Source organism: Ambystoma mexicanum, chromosome 6q (genome assembly GCF_040938575.1).
Source record: "Ambystoma mexicanum isolate Mex_15411 chromosome 6q, UKY_AmexF1_1, whole genome shotgun sequence".
Classification (NCBI taxonomy): domain Eukaryota; kingdom Metazoa; phylum Chordata; class Amphibia; order Caudata; family Ambystomatidae; genus Ambystoma; species Ambystoma mexicanum.
The window spans coordinates 267,668,906-267,686,665 of record NC_090937.1 but is presented as its reverse complement, the minus strand read 5'-3'; the positions used below and the strand labels follow the sequence as shown (position 1 = coordinate 267,686,665).

The 17,760-nt window shown below is 45.2% G+C and overlaps 1 protein-coding gene across 3 annotated transcripts in view; it reads left to right on the top strand.

Moving 5' to 3' along the window:
• Positions 1 to 9,018, top strand: part of EGF (epidermal growth factor) — a 775,649-nt gene extending 766,631 nt beyond the window's left edge. For 2 of the 3 annotated variants that reach the window (XM_069630734.1, XM_069630733.1), the window contains one exon: positions 7,933 to 9,018. In XM_069630734.1, coding sequence (XP_069486835.1) covers positions 7,933 to 8,153 — 221 coding nt within the window. In that variant the 3' untranslated portion in view covers positions 8,154 to 9,018. The remainder of the gene's footprint in view (positions 1 to 7,932) is intronic. The other variant, XM_069630732.1, reaches the window with a different exon arrangement.
• The last annotated feature ends 8,742 nt before the right edge of the window (positions 9,019 to 17,760 follow it).

Here is a 17,760-nt window from a genome sequence, read left to right as displayed (position 1 = left end):
GTACTCAGTCTGGGGTTTGTCAAGTCTGCTAACTTCAGCTGGCATCACCTGCCTCAGATCTACTCTCCAGCTTCTCACAGCTCCCTGTTTGCCATTCCTGTCTGCTCATGCGTTCCCCTTCCTAATACTTCACCATGAATTTCCCCTCAGCACCAAGGGACACATTAGCACTGTGCCCATGCTCGCTATCACTTCATTAGCAATCCATGTACTACAAGTCATACCCTGAGGGAAAGTGGGTTATTTGTAATCATGAATTACAGCATTTTCCCTTTCTCTATGGTGCATATTTGACATCGGTGTGACAGCTGTTTTCAAATATTTGTTACATTACCTTTTCCATTTTATTTTTTTATTTTGCAAAAGATAAAATTAAACATTACACATTCATAAAAGTAAAACAACGCGTACAGCCAGTCGTTTTTCACATTACACAATGTAATCATCAAGTAACATTATCCTATTTCTTATAAAACATTACAGTAGTAAATAAATTCAGTATATATAAATTAGCCATGTTATCGTTAACCAGAAAACTGACATAGTTGTAAAGCTCTAGCACCGCCTTAGTAAATCTAAGAGGCGGCAAGGTTAGGGATATTTGGTTTGCATTCCTCAAGCGATTCCAAAATATATCTTTGGTGGTTTTGCATGAGAAGCCATATCTTTGAAATAACTGCTCCATTACACCACTCGATGCAGGGCATTTTGCGTGATTATGATATAGGGACTACATTTTTAGGGGATCTTTGCAATAGTGGAAAACATTTATCTCACCTGTTGCTCTAGATGTTATAGAGAGAATCTCTTGTATGCAACAGGTTAAGCCAAAATTGAAAAAAACATCTTCTCCATGTGTAGTTCGAATTTTTTTTAGATATTGGGGAACCACCCAGCACCCTTTCACTTCTTTTTGCTATATCTTGATATCATCTGAAAGTAATAATCAAGCTCCATATTGCTACCCACTCTCGATCGCATAATTTGTTCTTAACTTCCACATGGTTCTCCACAAGCAAGTTTTCATGAGCACCAATGTCTTCTTGTAGGATCCTCCTATAATCTAACATGAATTGGTTGAGGACTGTAGATGAACCTTTGGCGGCTTCATATGCTAAATGTTCAGAAAGTGAGCAATTCACCGGGTTTCGGATATTGCAATTCATTTGCAGGTTCTTCCTTTCTGCAATAGCCTGCCGTATCAAAATCCCTAACTCTTCACCAGCGCAAACCTTCCAATTTATACAATTAGTGTATTAACCTGAAGTCAGCCATTTCCAACTCATACATGATAGCTGTCACGGCTTTCATTCTATAAAATCTATTAGTATCCGGTGGGGACGTGGTCTTGGCTTCCAGCCAATGAGGAGGCTCAGAATGGGAGATTTATCACACATTAAACCCTAATTTCGTCATCCCTCTTTCTGTGTTCCTATAACCATGCATTTGTAGTCCAGAGAACTGCAAACTCCACTTGCTCCTTTATAGCTGGAATTCTGTCTTGCAGATAAGTTCAAATTGTTTAAGAGAAGACCAGTGTATTCAAGTTAAGGCTGGGTTTTGCCTTTGAGTTAAGCACTGAGGATGTGAACAGCTGTAATTAAGCTCTTTTTTGCAAACCTTGACCTTCTTAAGATAGTACCATAAGAGAGCAATGGTATTTAAAACCCAGGATGATTGAAATTTTCCTTGCTTGTACACAGAACATTCATCATTGCTGAATTCGCACTGCTATATGAGTGGGAAAGTATTTGCTAGGACACATATGATAGAAAAGCTGTTGCTTATTAGATGGAATGCCAGTGTAGCTCTCATTGTATTGCCCATGTCTGGTGGCCTGTGCACACTCATACCCCCAGGCCAGGAAGGGACCTCTCTACAGCTCCCTCCCCATAGACCAGCTGTGAAAAAAGGGGAGCTAGACAATGTTCAACTAAAAGATTTTAGTGCCCTACACGTCTTGAACTGGGGCTGTGCTACCCCCTGAGTTCCTTACCATACGCTATCCTGTTGTTAGCCTTCATGAAGAAGGCCAGGCATCAGGGTGGATTTTTACAGGCTACAATGGGGACCCCTGTTTTACCAAACCACAACCAACCATAAACATGACACTTCTTCCCAAGATGGTCTCTGGCAGTCCACTATCTAAACTAATCCTCCGATGTAAGGGCATCTGCTCCCCACTTCTTGTAATAACCACTTCTAACCACCTTACCTAAACACGCCCATGCTAATCAACACACAGTATACAATGACTAATACACCCTTCTATGCAACCAGCTATAAAACGCAGATATATCTATACACAAATTACTGCATACATATATAAAAACTAAAGTCTTTCTCGAGGCAGAGGTGAAGTGGTAGCAGTCTGACTGAACACGACCGGCACACTCCGCTGATCACGGCACCAGACTAGGCTATCCAGCCACAACCTGGCACCCGGATCTGGGGGGACCAGCTGCTAACTCTACCACGAGTCTGCTACCACTTCACATCTGCCTTGAGAAAGACTTCGGTTGAAACGCACGTCGGCTGTTTGCACTCACCAACTCTGACGACTGGCACAAATTGCCACTTTGACTCTTTTTGGTTAGTTATACCAATAATAATAAAAAAAACACATGCACTTAAAACTCAAAGACTGGACCATGACTTAACATCAACAAAAGGCAGAATTGCCAAATTTTGGACCATCGAATTCAGTCAGTGCTTACAAACATTCAAAGGTTTGTCATCCCGACAAGCATCTAATTACTTGGGAACCTCAGAGTTGGTCCCCAGACAAACCATGATCCAGGCTGCAGGCTAAACCTAACCCACTAATAGGAGGTGCACAGGGGACAGGGAGTCCCGACCCCAATAACTCCAACCTTTTTGAAACCATATATAAAAACTATCTATATATCTATGTGGGGTGACTGCCGCAGCCAGCCACCCCAACTTAGTCATCCAGCTCTTCTAGGGCTTTGGCAGCCAAAAACAGTATCTTATGAATGATGATAAGGTGTGGCCAGCACTCCACTTTTGTCTCAAGGGGGGCTGGCCTGCCCCAAGTGCTGTTCTTTGTTGATGCAATGCCCTGTCATCTAGTGGGGTCCGCTGTCACCATCACTGCAGGGCCCGGGAATATTTAACTTCACCAGCACCCCTGGCCCTCTTGGGGTGCCGCCTCAATAGCAAACACCCCCGGAAAGTTCTGTCATCCTTGCGGGACCCTGTTGAGGATGCCGCCTGTGCTCACCACCATGGGACCAGGATAGTTTTTTTTCATCCTGTATAACCCCATGCCTTTGTGGGACACTGCATCTTATCAATACGCCGTTGCACAGGCCCTCTTAGATACTCCCTTCTGGGAGGTAGGTGGTGGGCCTGTCCACTTCGTCATTGCACCTCTGCTGATGAGCAGGGTGGGGGCAGGGGCAGCCAGTCCTTTCGGCGCTCTGGTGGCTCTTCACCCGGGCCATCGTGAGGACACGCCTGGGCCTTCTTTCTTTGCTAGCCCACCCGTCTGACTCCAGGGGAGCTTGTCAGGATTCTTCAGGCTCTCGGTCCCCTCCTTGCACATGTGGCACGGAGCCTGTTCTTTTGGGTCTGTCCCCTCTGGCTCCTGGGCCGACTGTCGGGCTCCAATTCTACACCACTTTGTGCCAGGGCACGCTGATCATGCAATCCTATGCTGTCCGGGGGTGGGCCACGTTAATCCTGAGGCTGTTTTGGTTCCCAGAGCACCTCGCTCACACAGCCCAGGCCATTATCACCTTGGCCCTTCTGGCCTGACCTCCAGGTGGGCTGATATAATTTCTGCGCCTTTGAGTGCCTGGGATGCACCAGTTACCCAGGCAGTGCCTCAAAGTTCATGGCAAGTTCAAATATTTGTTACATTACCTTTTCCATTTTATTTTTTTATTTTGCAAAAAAGTACAGCCAATCGTTTTTCACATTACACAATGTAATCATCAAGTAACATTATCCTATTTCTTATAAAACATTACAGTAGTAAATAAATTCAGTATATATAAATTAGCCATGTTATCGTTAACCAGAAAACTGACATAGTTGTAAAGCTCTAGCACCGTCTTAGTAAATCTAAGAGGCGGCAAGGTTAGGGATATTTGGTTTGCATTCCTCAAGCGATTCCAAAATATATCTTTGGTGGTTTTGCATGAGAAGCCATATCTTTGAAATTACTGCTCCATTACACCACTGGATGCAGGGCATTTTGCGTGATTATGATATAGGGACTACATCAGCATACGCGGTCCGGCTGATAAAGATGACAGTATCCTGGGGGGCCTTGGCTCCCCAAGGATCCTTATCAATCCCCTCCTGCTCCTCTTGCTGCTCCCATTTCTCCAGAAGATTCATTTCAATGGGTTTTCTTCTGTTTTTAAAGTGTCTCTCCTCCCAAGTCCATTCCTTGGATAGGGGAGGCCTGTCTGTTGTTCTTCCTCCTGAAGGTTCCTTCCAGCCCCAAGGTGGTGCTGGAGGCCACTGTTCATGGCCCTTAGATAAAAGTAAGTTCTACAGTAAAAGAAATGTAAATACTAGATAAAATACTTGTATTTCTATCCCAGTGTCTGCGTTTTTATTTCCCTATATTCCCCAAGCGGGTGAGCAATCTAACCCTAAATAACCGGGCCCTAATTGGTGCAAAGGCTACACCAGACACTGTAAATACTGTAATGAGCCCTAAGGTAACCAGGCTTCCTATATTCCAAAACTTTACTCTTTATAGATTGATTTCACATGTATAATGTTTCTGTACAATGAAAATGCTGTAACACAAAGTAGGCACCCCACCCTGATTAGGAACACATGAATATCCCATGTCCAAGGTATGCTTAACGTGCACTGTGGGTCTTCTCCATTCCTGAGTCTTGCCTTATTTCTTCTCCGCTGTGTCCATTTGTTCTCTGTTTTATTGTCTACTGTTTTCTACTTCGTTCTTGTGGTTTTCTAGTTGTCCCATTGACAGGGGGAATTGATGTGTGGTTCAGATGCTGTCTGTACATGATCTATGATATTGGTACCAAAAGTTTGTATTTCTGTAGTTTGTACTAATATTCAAATGTTTATTACAAATACAAAAATGTAAAACACGTTTAATAATAAAATGTGCCATAAACGAACTTGGTGCATTAATACACAATTGCCTGACAGTAATCATCTGTGCTGCATAATATTAGCTGGTACTAGCTGTACTCTCACTCTTTCTCTCATTCCTTATCTCTCTCGGTGTCTGAATCTGTGTTTCTCGCTCTAGTCTCACTGTGGGCGAGACGTGTGTTAACATGTGTGCTCTGTCTAGTCTCTCATTGTTGTAGGGTATGCTCTCACTGTGGGTGCACTCTGTTCTCTCCCTTTCCCTGTGTCAGTGCTGTCTGGCGCTCTCTCCTACTTTGCAGGTGTTGTCTTGCAAGCCCGGTTTTCTCAGCCCCCCTGGGCCAGTGTAGCCTGAAAGCACACTCTCTCTGTCAAAATTGTCTTGTTTTACCTCTCGCATTTCCCTTCTCTCTCTCAGTGTCACTTGCTCTCGCTCCCTCCTAATACATCACCCACGCACTCTCTCTCTACTTCGATGTCTCTCTATCTCTGTCTCTGTCTTAATTCCTCTCTGACTCCTTCTATCCATTCCTACGTGTGTGCATCTCCCATTCTCTCCCTCTGTTGTTCGCTCTTTCTGTCTTTCTGTCTGTCTCAGTCTCTCACTATCTCTCCCTCTCTCTCTCTCTCTCTCTCTCTCTCTTCTCTCTCTCCCCTCTCAATTAACCATTGCCTTGGTGCACACAGAAGAAACCATTCATTGTTTTTAATCTGAGTGGGACTCTTTCCAAGAAGGAAGGGTATTTTGAGAGAGAAAATGATGTGTACTCTCTGCAAACAGCTATTAAAAAGGAACATTATTTCAATATACTTACTTTGCAAACTGGCTCTTTTAAACTTTTACAAAGTGTATTTCTAATGATTACTTCCAGTATACACTGTCATAGTAAGAACATTATACTTGTCTTAATCTGTAAAGCACATTATCAAAACCTAGAAAAAACACATATAGTATGCCCTTTTATTCTCTTTAACAATACCCCCATGAGAAAGGGGAATTGGAGAGGTAGCATGGATAAGGGCTCCGTAATGCGTTGCATGCCATCAAAGAGCATTATGGGACTATAAGAATGACCATAGATCCTTACATTTGACGCGTTTGTGAGTGTTTAAATGGTTGTATGTTTGAATCGTTAAGTACATAATGCACACTAGGCTTGGTGGTGCAGATGTCCTTTTTCACAACACTCAGCCTAATATTAAAGTGTTTGTGGCCATGGACCATCTATACTCATTTGGACAGCTTGTGAAATATTTAGATGCGAGGGTAAAATTGCTGAAACATCTGTCACCCCTTTGGGATATGAAAGGCCTGCGCGGAATGTTATAAGAAGAGGGGTTGCATGGTGGTGTGTGCACGCCCAAACCCCAATGCACACACATTCCTAGAGAATTATATGCAGAGAATAACTAGAACAATGAATGCAGATGTGGTGAATACAATGTGTTCTCATATCGGTATCTACACTACTGTTAAATAAAAAGAAAGCTCGTCCAAGTTTCACTAATCACTTTTTTACATTAAAAGTAGCCAGAGTGTAATTACTGCACATTTCCCGAACGTAAATCATTCAGGACTTGATGCAAGTATATGAGAAACAATGTTGCTGTATAAAATGTATGGCATTCTTGGGCGTTGCTGCTCATTCCCTAAATTATTTAAGTGGGTTCTGCACCAATCCTGTAGGGGACATATGTTAAGGGCCTCGTTATGGGTCCGGTGGGAAATTGCGCCAGTGCTACCGGCGTGTTTCTGCCAGACCTGTACAAAATTACTGGCGCCTGACTTCCCGGTGACACCGGGCTATTTCAAGTCCGGTGGCCGGGAAGTCAGGCGCCGGCAATTTCGTTAATCCCCATTCCCATGGAGTCCGATAGGACTCTATGGGACACTATGGGAATCACCGACACTGTTGTTATTTGTTGCATTTGTTAACGGTCCCGGTGCTTCCGTGGTGGCTTTGCCTGCCATGACTGCTGTGACTGTCAGGGTCACACCTGTCGGGCACAGCGGCTGTGGCAGGCAAACCCCAAGTTTGCCGGTCTGGAAACAACGGTGCCGGTAAGTTTACCAGCACCGTTGTTTCCAGACCGGCAAACTTAGAATGAGGCGTCACCTTAGAACATTACTAGTCTCCTCATTCTAGATCCCATGGAACCAATTGAATTTTGGAAAGGAACCTTTCAATCCCTTGATTCATGGATTAACTCACTATTAATGTTTACCAGCTTTATTGCAGACAGCACTGATCTTTCTCCAAATTGATCACAACACAAATTGGTAAAGATAACACAAATAATCGTTCTTGTTGTGCCAGGGAGTTGCACTTGAGTGTGTGACTGTGTAATGCCTTTTTGCCTTGACAGAATTGTTGTGATGCCTTTACCTAGCATTGGAAAACAAATGCAGTAAATTGCTTAGTTTGTATACCATGCCATGCGAAAGATGTATTGAACGCATTATGTTCTTACTTTATTGGGATTCCAGTTTTATATACAAATTTCAAGTAGTAAAATATGAGAAAACTATGATTTTAGATGCTTGTGCCTATTAAATGGCCAGTGTGCTGGGAATCGGCATAGCAGCAAAAATGCAAGTGTGAAGTTGCGAGACTAAATTAGTGCTGTGAGCATGATGTGTCCAAAGAGTAATTGTGCCTGTGTCCTTTGTAGTTGTCCTGACGGGTGGTCGCACATACATATTTTAATGTGCTAGATTCATTCTGCTTCAATCTTAATTTCGCTATCTTCTGAGATATATTTTTATGGAAGTACAGACCACCATTTGTACTGATTTGACTAAAAACTGTACTCCCTTTTCTGCAGTGTGTGGTCATCCCAGCCGACATGCGAAAGGAGCAGGCCTGCTAGCAGACGGAAACCCACTGGGCAACGGGCATCAACTGAGCAATGGCACAGCTCCCCTATTTCTAGGAGTCAATGGGAACAGTGCTTGGTCCCCAGTGCATCTGAACTCCATTCACTTGCAAGATGGAAACCCTCCTGATCACCTTGGGGGAACCACAACGCTCCTGCAACCTGACTGAAGAGTCCTTAAACAAGGTTGTTCTCCAGGAGGAGGCACCAATCGACAACAATGAGACACACTGGAGACACTCAATAAGCTAATGAAAATCAGTTTTGTCTCAAACTGATTAAAAATCATCATCTCGATGAATGCACGCCTAGTATGTCATATAAGTCTACACCTGGGAGATTTCTTTTGAAGAAGATCTAAATGTGAATTACAAATAATGTTTTTTTTTTTACCCAGGTTTTGCCTTTGTTGAATTGCTCTTCTAATTATAAAGCTTTGCATTTGGCATTGAATGGTTGCAGATGGCCTTTAGAGACATGTCTTGGTGAACAGGGTCAGTCGCTGTCATCCCTTATGAAGGAAACTCCAGCTGTCCCTTGAGCGGACAGTCCCATGCCACTGGTTGGGCCTCTATTGACGCGACTCGTAGAATTTCAAGTTTACTTAAGCTGCTAAAATAGGATGATTGGTCCTGTACCGTATGCAGCTATTGTCAAGTAACATGCATGGCAGAAACATAGTCCAGTGAATTCTCTAATCCTTCTAAGGTTGATAAATGAATCACCATTGCCAGGGGAATACTAAGACCTGTAGTTGAATGCTGCAATTAGAATGATCTCAGACAGCACTACATACATGCGCTGCTATTTTTTCACTCTCTAATTGTCTGTTGGAAGAGAAATAGGACAGTTCCCAAATATTACACACAAATACTACATGGCACAGTAAATAACATGGAATATCTTTGCATTTTGTTAACATATGCTTATGTCATGGTGTGCAGTAATGTGATTTGCATCCTATTTCTTTCTGAAAAAAGGAGATAACTAAAATTCCATGACCAAAATAAAAGGGCCATGAAATGAAAAAATGTTTTTCAAACCAATCATTTATTTATTTATGACATTAACATTTTTGTAACGCCCAAGCCCAGGGGTATCACGGCATGTGGTACAGTAAGACACAGTGGGGATCAATACATGAAGCAATCATTAATCGGACTTGTCAAAAAAGCCATGTTTTGAAAGTTGTGTAGGTTTGTTCATTTCTGATGGCTGTCGGGAGAGAGTTCCATAGGTTGGGTGCAGTAACCGCAAAGCTGACCTCCCCACTCTTTTCCTCTTATAGCAGGGGGGAGAGCAGTGAGATGCTAGTGTTAGATCTTAGAGAGTGCACCAGTAGTTTCAGATTGAGACAATTGTTGAGGTAGGAGGGAGATTCTTTGTATATACACTTGTGTGCAATGGTTAGAGTTTTAAAGACAATCCGTGCTTTGATTGGAAGCCAGTGTGCTTCCCGTCTGGTTACATAGGTATGGTTGGATTGTTGTAGTCTAAGGGCGGCGCGCAGGGCTTTATTTAGTAGTAGTTGTAGTTTCACCCGGTTGTGTGCTGAAGTGCCGATGAGGAGAGAGTTACAATAGTCTAGTTTGGATGGAATGACAGCATGTGCCAAAGTTAGGCAGTTGTCGGGTGATAGGAATTGCCGGCTCAGAGATATAAGTTGGGAAGTGTAGGCAGTGGACGATACTAGTGCATTGATGTGCCTTGTCATGGTTAATGCTGCATCCAGGTAGACACCCACCGTTTTGACATGTTTTAGGAGTGGGATGGTTGTGCCATCAATGCACATGGTGGTAAAGGCAGTATTTAGGTTTTTCATTCTAAAGGCGGAGCCCACAATGAGATATTCAGTTTTAAGGTCATTTAGACAAAGATTGTGGGTGGCCATCCAATTTTGTACACTGCTGTAGACTGAATTGATCAAAGCAGTGCCCTTTGATATGGTTTCCTGTGTTGAGGGTAAATATTTGGGTATTGTCGGTGAAGTTGGTATAAATGATTCCCAAAGGAGGAGGTCGAACAGTGGCCTAGTGTAGATGTTGTAAAGTGTGGGTGAAAGACAGGAACCTTGTGGGATGCCTAAGGGAGCGGAGATGGGGTCAGCTGCACCTCTCCAATGAATACCCTTGCGGTATACTCGTTGAGGAAAGATTGGATCCAAGAGGTGGCTTCAGGGGAGAAGTGAAAGTGCTGACTGAGGTGGCTACAAAGGGTTTTGTGGTTGAGCAGCTCGAACTCTACAGATAGGTCTAACCAGAGGAGAATGCCCTGGCTGCCTGAATCACAGATTCTGTCCATTTGTAACTTAAGGTCAAGGAGGGCTGTTTCCGTGTTGTGTTCTGGACGGAAACCTGATTGTCTCGTTCAGAGCAGCTGGTGTCACTCAAGGAATTGTTGGACTTGAGCATAGGCTATCCTGTCTAATATCTTAATTAAGAATGGCATTGTCATTATAGGGCAGTAGTTATGAGGGGTGGAGGGATCTAAGGAGGTCTTTTTAAGCAGTGGGGTGATCCACGCTGCTTTGATGTTAGCTCATCAGGAAGGAGACATTGACAAAGTCTGTGATGATGGGCGGTACATGTGTCACCTTGACAGTTGCTGGGTTTTAGCAACAAGATGGTAGCTTGCACTTGTTCTTTTGTGACTTGTTCAAACTTGAAGAGTGCTGGAGAAGGGGTCGGGACCAGGTTGGGGCAGTCAGATATGTTTTATGTGTCGGAGTTAGTAGCCAGTAGGGCAGAGGCGTAGCCAGGATTGTCTAGCAAGTGGAGCCTGAAGCTAATGTAGTGGGGCCCAGTGCAGTGACATTAACATCTGTAAATACCTACATAGCCCTGCTGAGTGGGCATTTAAAGATTTTCGGTGGGCCTTGCCCGCTCAGGCCCTACCGTGTCTATGCCTCTGTAGTAGGGCCTTTTCTGTGTTGATCTCGTCACGAAGTGTCTCCATTTTTTGCAGTAAGGCATCTTGTATGGTGGTACACCAGGCCTTATCGATATGTATGGTAGACTTGTTGGGGATGGCGGATTCAAGTTCCCCCAGGAGGGTGAATTGCTCTTTAGGATTAGAGCATTAGAGATACGAGCATTGTAGGAGTTGCTTTAAGAGTGACTATGGCTGCCTTATAAGAGTGGGAGCAGAGACGAGAGCTTTGCAATTGGTAGGGGAGGGGGCCTTCTGCATAGGTGCTCTAGGGCTCTTTTGTCCCTGCGTAGACTGACACGCTCCTCATTGAACCAGTAGTTGTTAGGCTTGTGTGGTTTAGGAATTTTGTAGGTGAGGGGGGCATGCTGATCTACAGTGTAGAGTAGGCCAGCATGATACTGATTGGCAAGGTCATGTGGTTTTGAGGTAGTGTGCAAGGAGGTGACATTGAGATACACATGTAGAGTACTCTTCTGTGAGTCTTGGGTCAAGTTTTGAGTGTTCCGGACAAGCACTGGGCTCAGTGCTGGAGTATGGATGATGTGTGGAGTGGAGAGGGCAAGTATCACATGACTTCCTTAACAGTCCTCTCTGGGGGTTACTCTGGATTATGCCTTCCAGGGGGCTCTGGTGAACACAGGTTCTTTAGGGGTCGCCTCAGCCTCTTGTTTCTCTTAACACACCATTCTTCTGAAGTCTCTCCACAGCCTCTGATTCTCTAAAGCTCCTCGTGGGTCTCGCCATGACCTCTTGTTCAGCAAGACATCGCTTAGATCTCTAGGGGTCATCTCAGCCTCTTGTTTCGCTTAACACACCAATCCTCTGAGGTCTCTCCACAACCTCTGATTCTCTCAAGCTCCTTGTGGGTCTCGCCATGACCTCTGGTTCAGCAAGACATCGCTTAGATCTCTAGGGGTCATCTCAGCCTCTTGTTTCGCTTAACACACCAATCTTCTGAGGTCTCTCCACAACCTCTTATTCTCTCAAGCTCCTTGTGGGTCTCATCGTGACCTCTGGTTCACCGAGACATCTCTTAGATCTCTCTACAACCTATGATTTTGTCAGGCTTCTCTTATGTCTCTCCACATCCTTTGGTTCTATCAACACAAAACACTTGTCAATAATAGATATTTCTACCCCACCTCATTTGGTATTCTTTTCACGCAGACAATATTTTCACCCGCCTGCCAATCATTCTTTTTCTTTTTACATTCATTAGGGAAGCACCCTTCTCTTTGGCCTTCCTCCTGGTATCTGGTCTGGTGGGTTGGACTTGTCCGTAAGTCCTCTCTTCAATGTATTACCAGCTCTTGTGGTTTGGTAGGTCTTCTGGCATACCTCTCCCAGGGTAACTGCTGCAGATCTCCTTCAGAGAGCAGTCTCATTGTGCTTCCAGGAAACAGATGAAAGCATGTCGGCTGCTTAGCAGCCTTTGCCCATCAGTGATGTTTTCGACCATTTTTATAATGCGGGCGGTGGCTGGATCTCTAAACTGGTCTAGTATTGGTCCTTCCACTGAGCTGCTTCTTTTAACTTTCCTGATTGATTTTCCCTCATTTGCCATTTCATTTGAATGTGGTATCATTATTGTTTTGTTGTGGCTTTAGTTAGGTCTTAATTTGGATTTAAATTGTTTAATCATTTGTTCAGAGCCTTTAAACCGGTGTCGGCTATCAACACCATTTAGGATCTGCAAACATGTGCAGCTGGAGCCCTGCATTGTTCTTCGGTTTTCTGCGTTTTGGGAATATGCAGGGTTTGCTGTTTCTCTTGCCTTCGAGCTGTCTGTTCTGCTCTTGAAAGGTACAGTCTGTTCCTAATATTCTCACAGTTTAATTCATTTCCACGCTCAGTGGGCCCCAAACTCCCACAGTTTGCTTGTGTTGCAGTATTTTACTGCTTTAAAGAGATGTCTTTAGAGTCCTCTGTACAACAATCACTTGCAGGCTCTTATTAATAGTTCAATATTACACTTTAGAAAACATTCAGAGTAGCCATCTTTCATATCATTAGATTCTAGCCCTTCTGTGGCATGCTGGGACATGTAGTCCTAGACCAACTTGTCAGGCAAATACACATCTATATGCTCTAAGGAAACACTGCATCTCTAAAAGGAGGGAGAGCCCAGGGAATCCGGATCCAACCTCCCTCTGTGTGGCTCATAGGTAAGTGGCCATACAAATCCAGTCCCCCCTGTAAGTAAGTATCCTCATATATAAAGATTGGGAATTTCTCCAACTCGCCCCAGGGCCCTATCTTCCAGGTTCATGCTATTACAATCTCAATACATGTTAGGCGTGCTTCTCCTTTCTGATATCAGTAGCATTGTGGCTGTGTGTCTACTCGTTGGTAGCCACCCGGCTGTGTATGTTTAAAGTATTAGACATATGTAAAGAGAAATGTTCTGTGTGCTCCTACCCGTTTCCTGTTGTTGAGCGCCTAAATGAGTTTTTATGACAAAAACGTGTTGCAGGTTTTTTCGGGATGCAAAGCGATTCAATATTGTGTTCTTTGTTAGAAAATAGTTGGTGCCTCTGTGTTGCCGACTTGGAAAATACATTGCATCTGAAATAAACGTGTCTCTCAGACACGTCCAATAATGTGTTTGATGCACACACATTGACATTCAAACCTTTTTGATGCATTTACATTTGGCCAGCTGAACCCAATAACATTGGTAAAATGTGATTTCTGTGCACTCTTCATCACTGATTCATTGAAGGTTTGATCTCAATGTCTATACAATGGAGACTGGAGTCCACGCACGAACACGTGTTTAACACTTTTGCAAGTGCAGTGGAGTAGTTTGTAGAAGCTGCTGCTCCAAAACCCCTTCAAAGGTTTTAGAAGATGAAGACTAGCTAGATAGAGAAATCTTGGTTTAAATCTAAGCGTGTGGATGCCTTGGGACTTGAGGGCAGTAATTCCCGAAGCTCAAAGAGCGTTTAGCAAGAAACACATTTCTAATGCGGTCAATCAGTTCAGAACACTTTTCCAGACTGTCAGGCAATGAGGCGGTCCTACTGCTATACCAGGGCCTGTGTAGTCTGTGGAAAGGTGTTCTGATATAAATGATTTTCATTCAAACAATGATCTTATCTGAGAAGAGCTCTTAATTCTTTTTAGGGAAATCACTCTCTGCTAGGACTCTGATTCTATCTCTCTGAGTGACTTTGCCACCCGTGTGTCTTTTCTTCTGCCTACAACGTATGTATAAGATGTCCTTCCAGCAAAGGATCTGAAGGCATCTCTCAGGAAACCTTACAGCTGTTATGGATAGTGTTGAATGCACCTTTGGCACAGGGGTTTCCCCATCTTGCCTTATCTCCCTGCTTCTCACAAAGGCACCACTCTTTTACCAGACTCCCCATCCCATGGAAAGGTGCTGACACAGCTGCCAGCACATATGTATTACCATTCCCTACTGCACCCATATTACTCAGGGTCCTGCTCCAAACCCAGCAAACAGACGGCCACCCTTCAAGTCCTTGAAACATTGGATGATGTGGATTATTGACTGTTGGTTCTGTTGGATCTCTCGGCTGCCTTTGATACGGTGGACCTTGCAGCACTACCTTCGATTCTATCTGCACACTTGGGATGAGTGACAGGTTCGGGAATTGTTCCATTACTTTCTCTGCAGAAGACGTCAGGCATGTCAGATGGGGACTACCAGAGCTTCCACCCTACTAGAGCTGTGTGGGGTGCCTTAGGGGTCTATCCTGTCTCCTATACTCTTCCATTGTAAAAGAGCATTTGTGTCAATATCCCCAACCTCATGCTCATAGGGGAACCTCGGGGAGGGAGGCAAAATGGGTACATGATTTTGAATCAGTTCATAGTGGACGAATCATTCCCTGTTACTGGCGATGGGGAAACCAATGAGGACCTCAGAGGCGCAGGATCCATGAACTCTCGAGATGAATAGGGTGGCTGCTGTAAAGAGGTGCTGCTCCTGCTTTTCACATACAGTTCAATATCTAAAATCATATCAACACCCAAGGACCGTAAATGCTTGTAGAATGTCTGAAACAGTGAGGGTGATGTGCCCGCTTCAGACAGTTCTGCCCTCCCCCCACAGTACACCAAAGGCGTCTACTCCTCTGGCCCAGAACCAACAGACAAAGCAGATGACTTCAAGTTCTTCACACCGCTTATCTCCTCAGAAGGCTTTTTTGCTATGCGGCAGTCTGGCTGGATGGATTCTTTACTTTGGTAAGCCGACAAAGGTGCTCTTACTCTACAACCGGGGTCTGTAACATGCAGCTCCTCGGATATTTAGGACTAAGACTCCTGTGATCCCTCACCATTCACTGAGATGGCTGGGGCTGATTGGAGTTGTGGTCCAAAACATCTGGAGAGCCAAAGGTTAGAGGCTCTTTCTCTACAAGGACCCCTCCTCAAAATATGTGTGTATGTGATTACCACTGTTTATTAAATCAAAGCCTAATTACAGACAGTGCTCTGACGCCAAACCTGGCATACACCAACAAAACAGCAAGATTAGAAAACATATAAAACCAATATGCATGGAGATAAAAGGCATAAGAGACAATGAGCCTCATTACGAGGTTGGAGGTAGCCTTGCCAGTTTTACCGGCAAGGCTACCTCCATACCGGCATGAAAATCCAGTATGGGCAATTACCGGGTTATTCTGGCCCCGCCGGACCCGGTAACTGTCCTTTCGCAGGTGCTGGTATATCCCCATTCCCATTTCAGCCCCATAGGGCTCAATGGGAATGGGGATGCCTGTAGCACCGGCAACGTTCATAGGGCAGACCTGGTGAAATGAAAGGCACCCACGGCACAATTTAGAGTTTGCTGGTCCGGTTACAACATTACCGGCAAGCAAACCGGTACTATTGTTACCGGACCGGCAACCTCGGAATGAGGCCCATTATCTACTAAAAGGGAAGAGCAACTCGGAAGATGAAATGAGTCAGTGGTGGGAGAGCCAGGGATGGGATGACAGCACAAATGTGAAGGGGAAGGAGAACAAAACGGAGTGGGGATGTACATATGATTGAGGTATATAAATTGCCTTTGAAAGTCATCCTGGAATGGAGAACATACACAGGCATGGAGGATTGGTAGACTCCAAAAGATAGCAAAACAGAAAGGTGATGGCTGGAAGGTTTTGAATAAATCATAACCACTGGCAAAGCTCTGGGCAACCCTCCAGACCATCGTTTTTCAGCCTGCCAAGCCATTACAGAAGGGGAAAAACCATATGCAAATCAGGCTTGGTCCTACCCCAAAAGGGGCAGTCCAGCCCGAACTGCTAGGTCACATCCCTTCTGCACGAGACCACAAGCATCCCCAGACATGTTTCAGCCTTGTTGGGCGTCATCAGTGAGGAGTAGCTTGGGTCTCTAGGCCCGGCAGACTCGGGACCCACGTCTGGGCATACCCGTCCCACTCGGGGTGACTTTAGCAAAACAGAAAGGTGATGGCTGGAAGGTTTTGAATAAATCATAACCACTGGCAAAGCTCTGGGCAACCCTCCAGACCATCGTTTTTCAGCCTGCCAAGCCATTACAGAAGGGGAAAAACCATATGCAAATCAGGCTTGGTCCTACCCCAAAAGGGGCAGTCCAGCCCGAACTGCTAGGTCACATCCCTTCTGCACGAGACCACAAGCATCCCCAGACATGTTTCAGCCTTGTTGGGCGTCATCAGTGAGGAGTAGCTTGGGTCTCTAGGCCCGGCAGACTCGGGACCCACGTCTGGGCATACCCGTCCCACTCGGGGTGACTTTAGCAAAACAGAAAGGTGATGGCTGGAAGGTTTTGAATAAATCATAACCACTGGCAAAGCTCTGGGCAACCCTCCAGACCATCGTTTTTCAGCCTGCCAAGCCATTACAGAAGGGGAAAAACCATATGCAAATCAGGCTTGGTCCTACCCCAAAAGGGGCAGTCCAGCCCGAACTGCTAGGTCACATCCCTTCTGCACGAGACCACAAGCATCCCCAGACATGTTTCAGCCTTGTTGGGCGTCATCAGTGAGGAGTAGCTTGGGTCTCTAGGCCCAGCAGACTCGGGACCCACGTCTGGGCATACCCGTCCCACTCGGGGTGACTTTAGCAAAACAGAAAGGTGATGGCTGGAAGGTTTTGAATAAATCATAACCACTGGCAAAGCTCTGGGCAACCCTCCAGACCATCGTTTTTCAGCCTGCCAAGCCATTACAGAAGGGGAAAAACCATATGCAAATCAGGCTTGGTCCTACCCCAAAAGAGCAATGCCAGTGGTTAAGATTCATTCTAAACCTTCCAGCCATCACCTCTTTGTTTTTGCTTTGTCACCCCGAGTGGGACGCGTATGCCCAGACGTGGGTCCCATGCCTGCTGGGCCTAGAGACCCAAGCTTCTCCTCACTGATGAGCCCCAACAAGGGCGAAACATGTTTGGGGATGCTTGTGGTCTCGTGCAGAAGGGATGTGGCCTAGGAGTTCGGGCTGGACTGCCCCTTTTGGGGTGGGGCCAAGCCTGATTTGCATATGGTCTTTCCCTTCTGTAATGGCTTGGCAGGCGAAGAACGGTGGTCTGGATGGTTGCCCAGAGCATTGCCAGTGGTTAAGATTAATTCTAAACCTTCCAGCCATCACCTCTTTGTTTTTGCTATGTCACCCCGAGTGGGACGGGTATGCCCAGACGTGGGTCCCGTGCCTGCTGGGCCTAGAGACCCAAGCTTCTCCTCACTGATGAGCCCCAACAAGGGCGAAACATGTTTGGGGATGCTTGTGGTCTCGTGCAGAAGGGATGTGGCCTAGCAGTTTGGGCTGGACCGCCCCTTTTGGGGTGGGGCCAAGCCTGATTTGCATATGGTCTTTCCCTTCTGTAA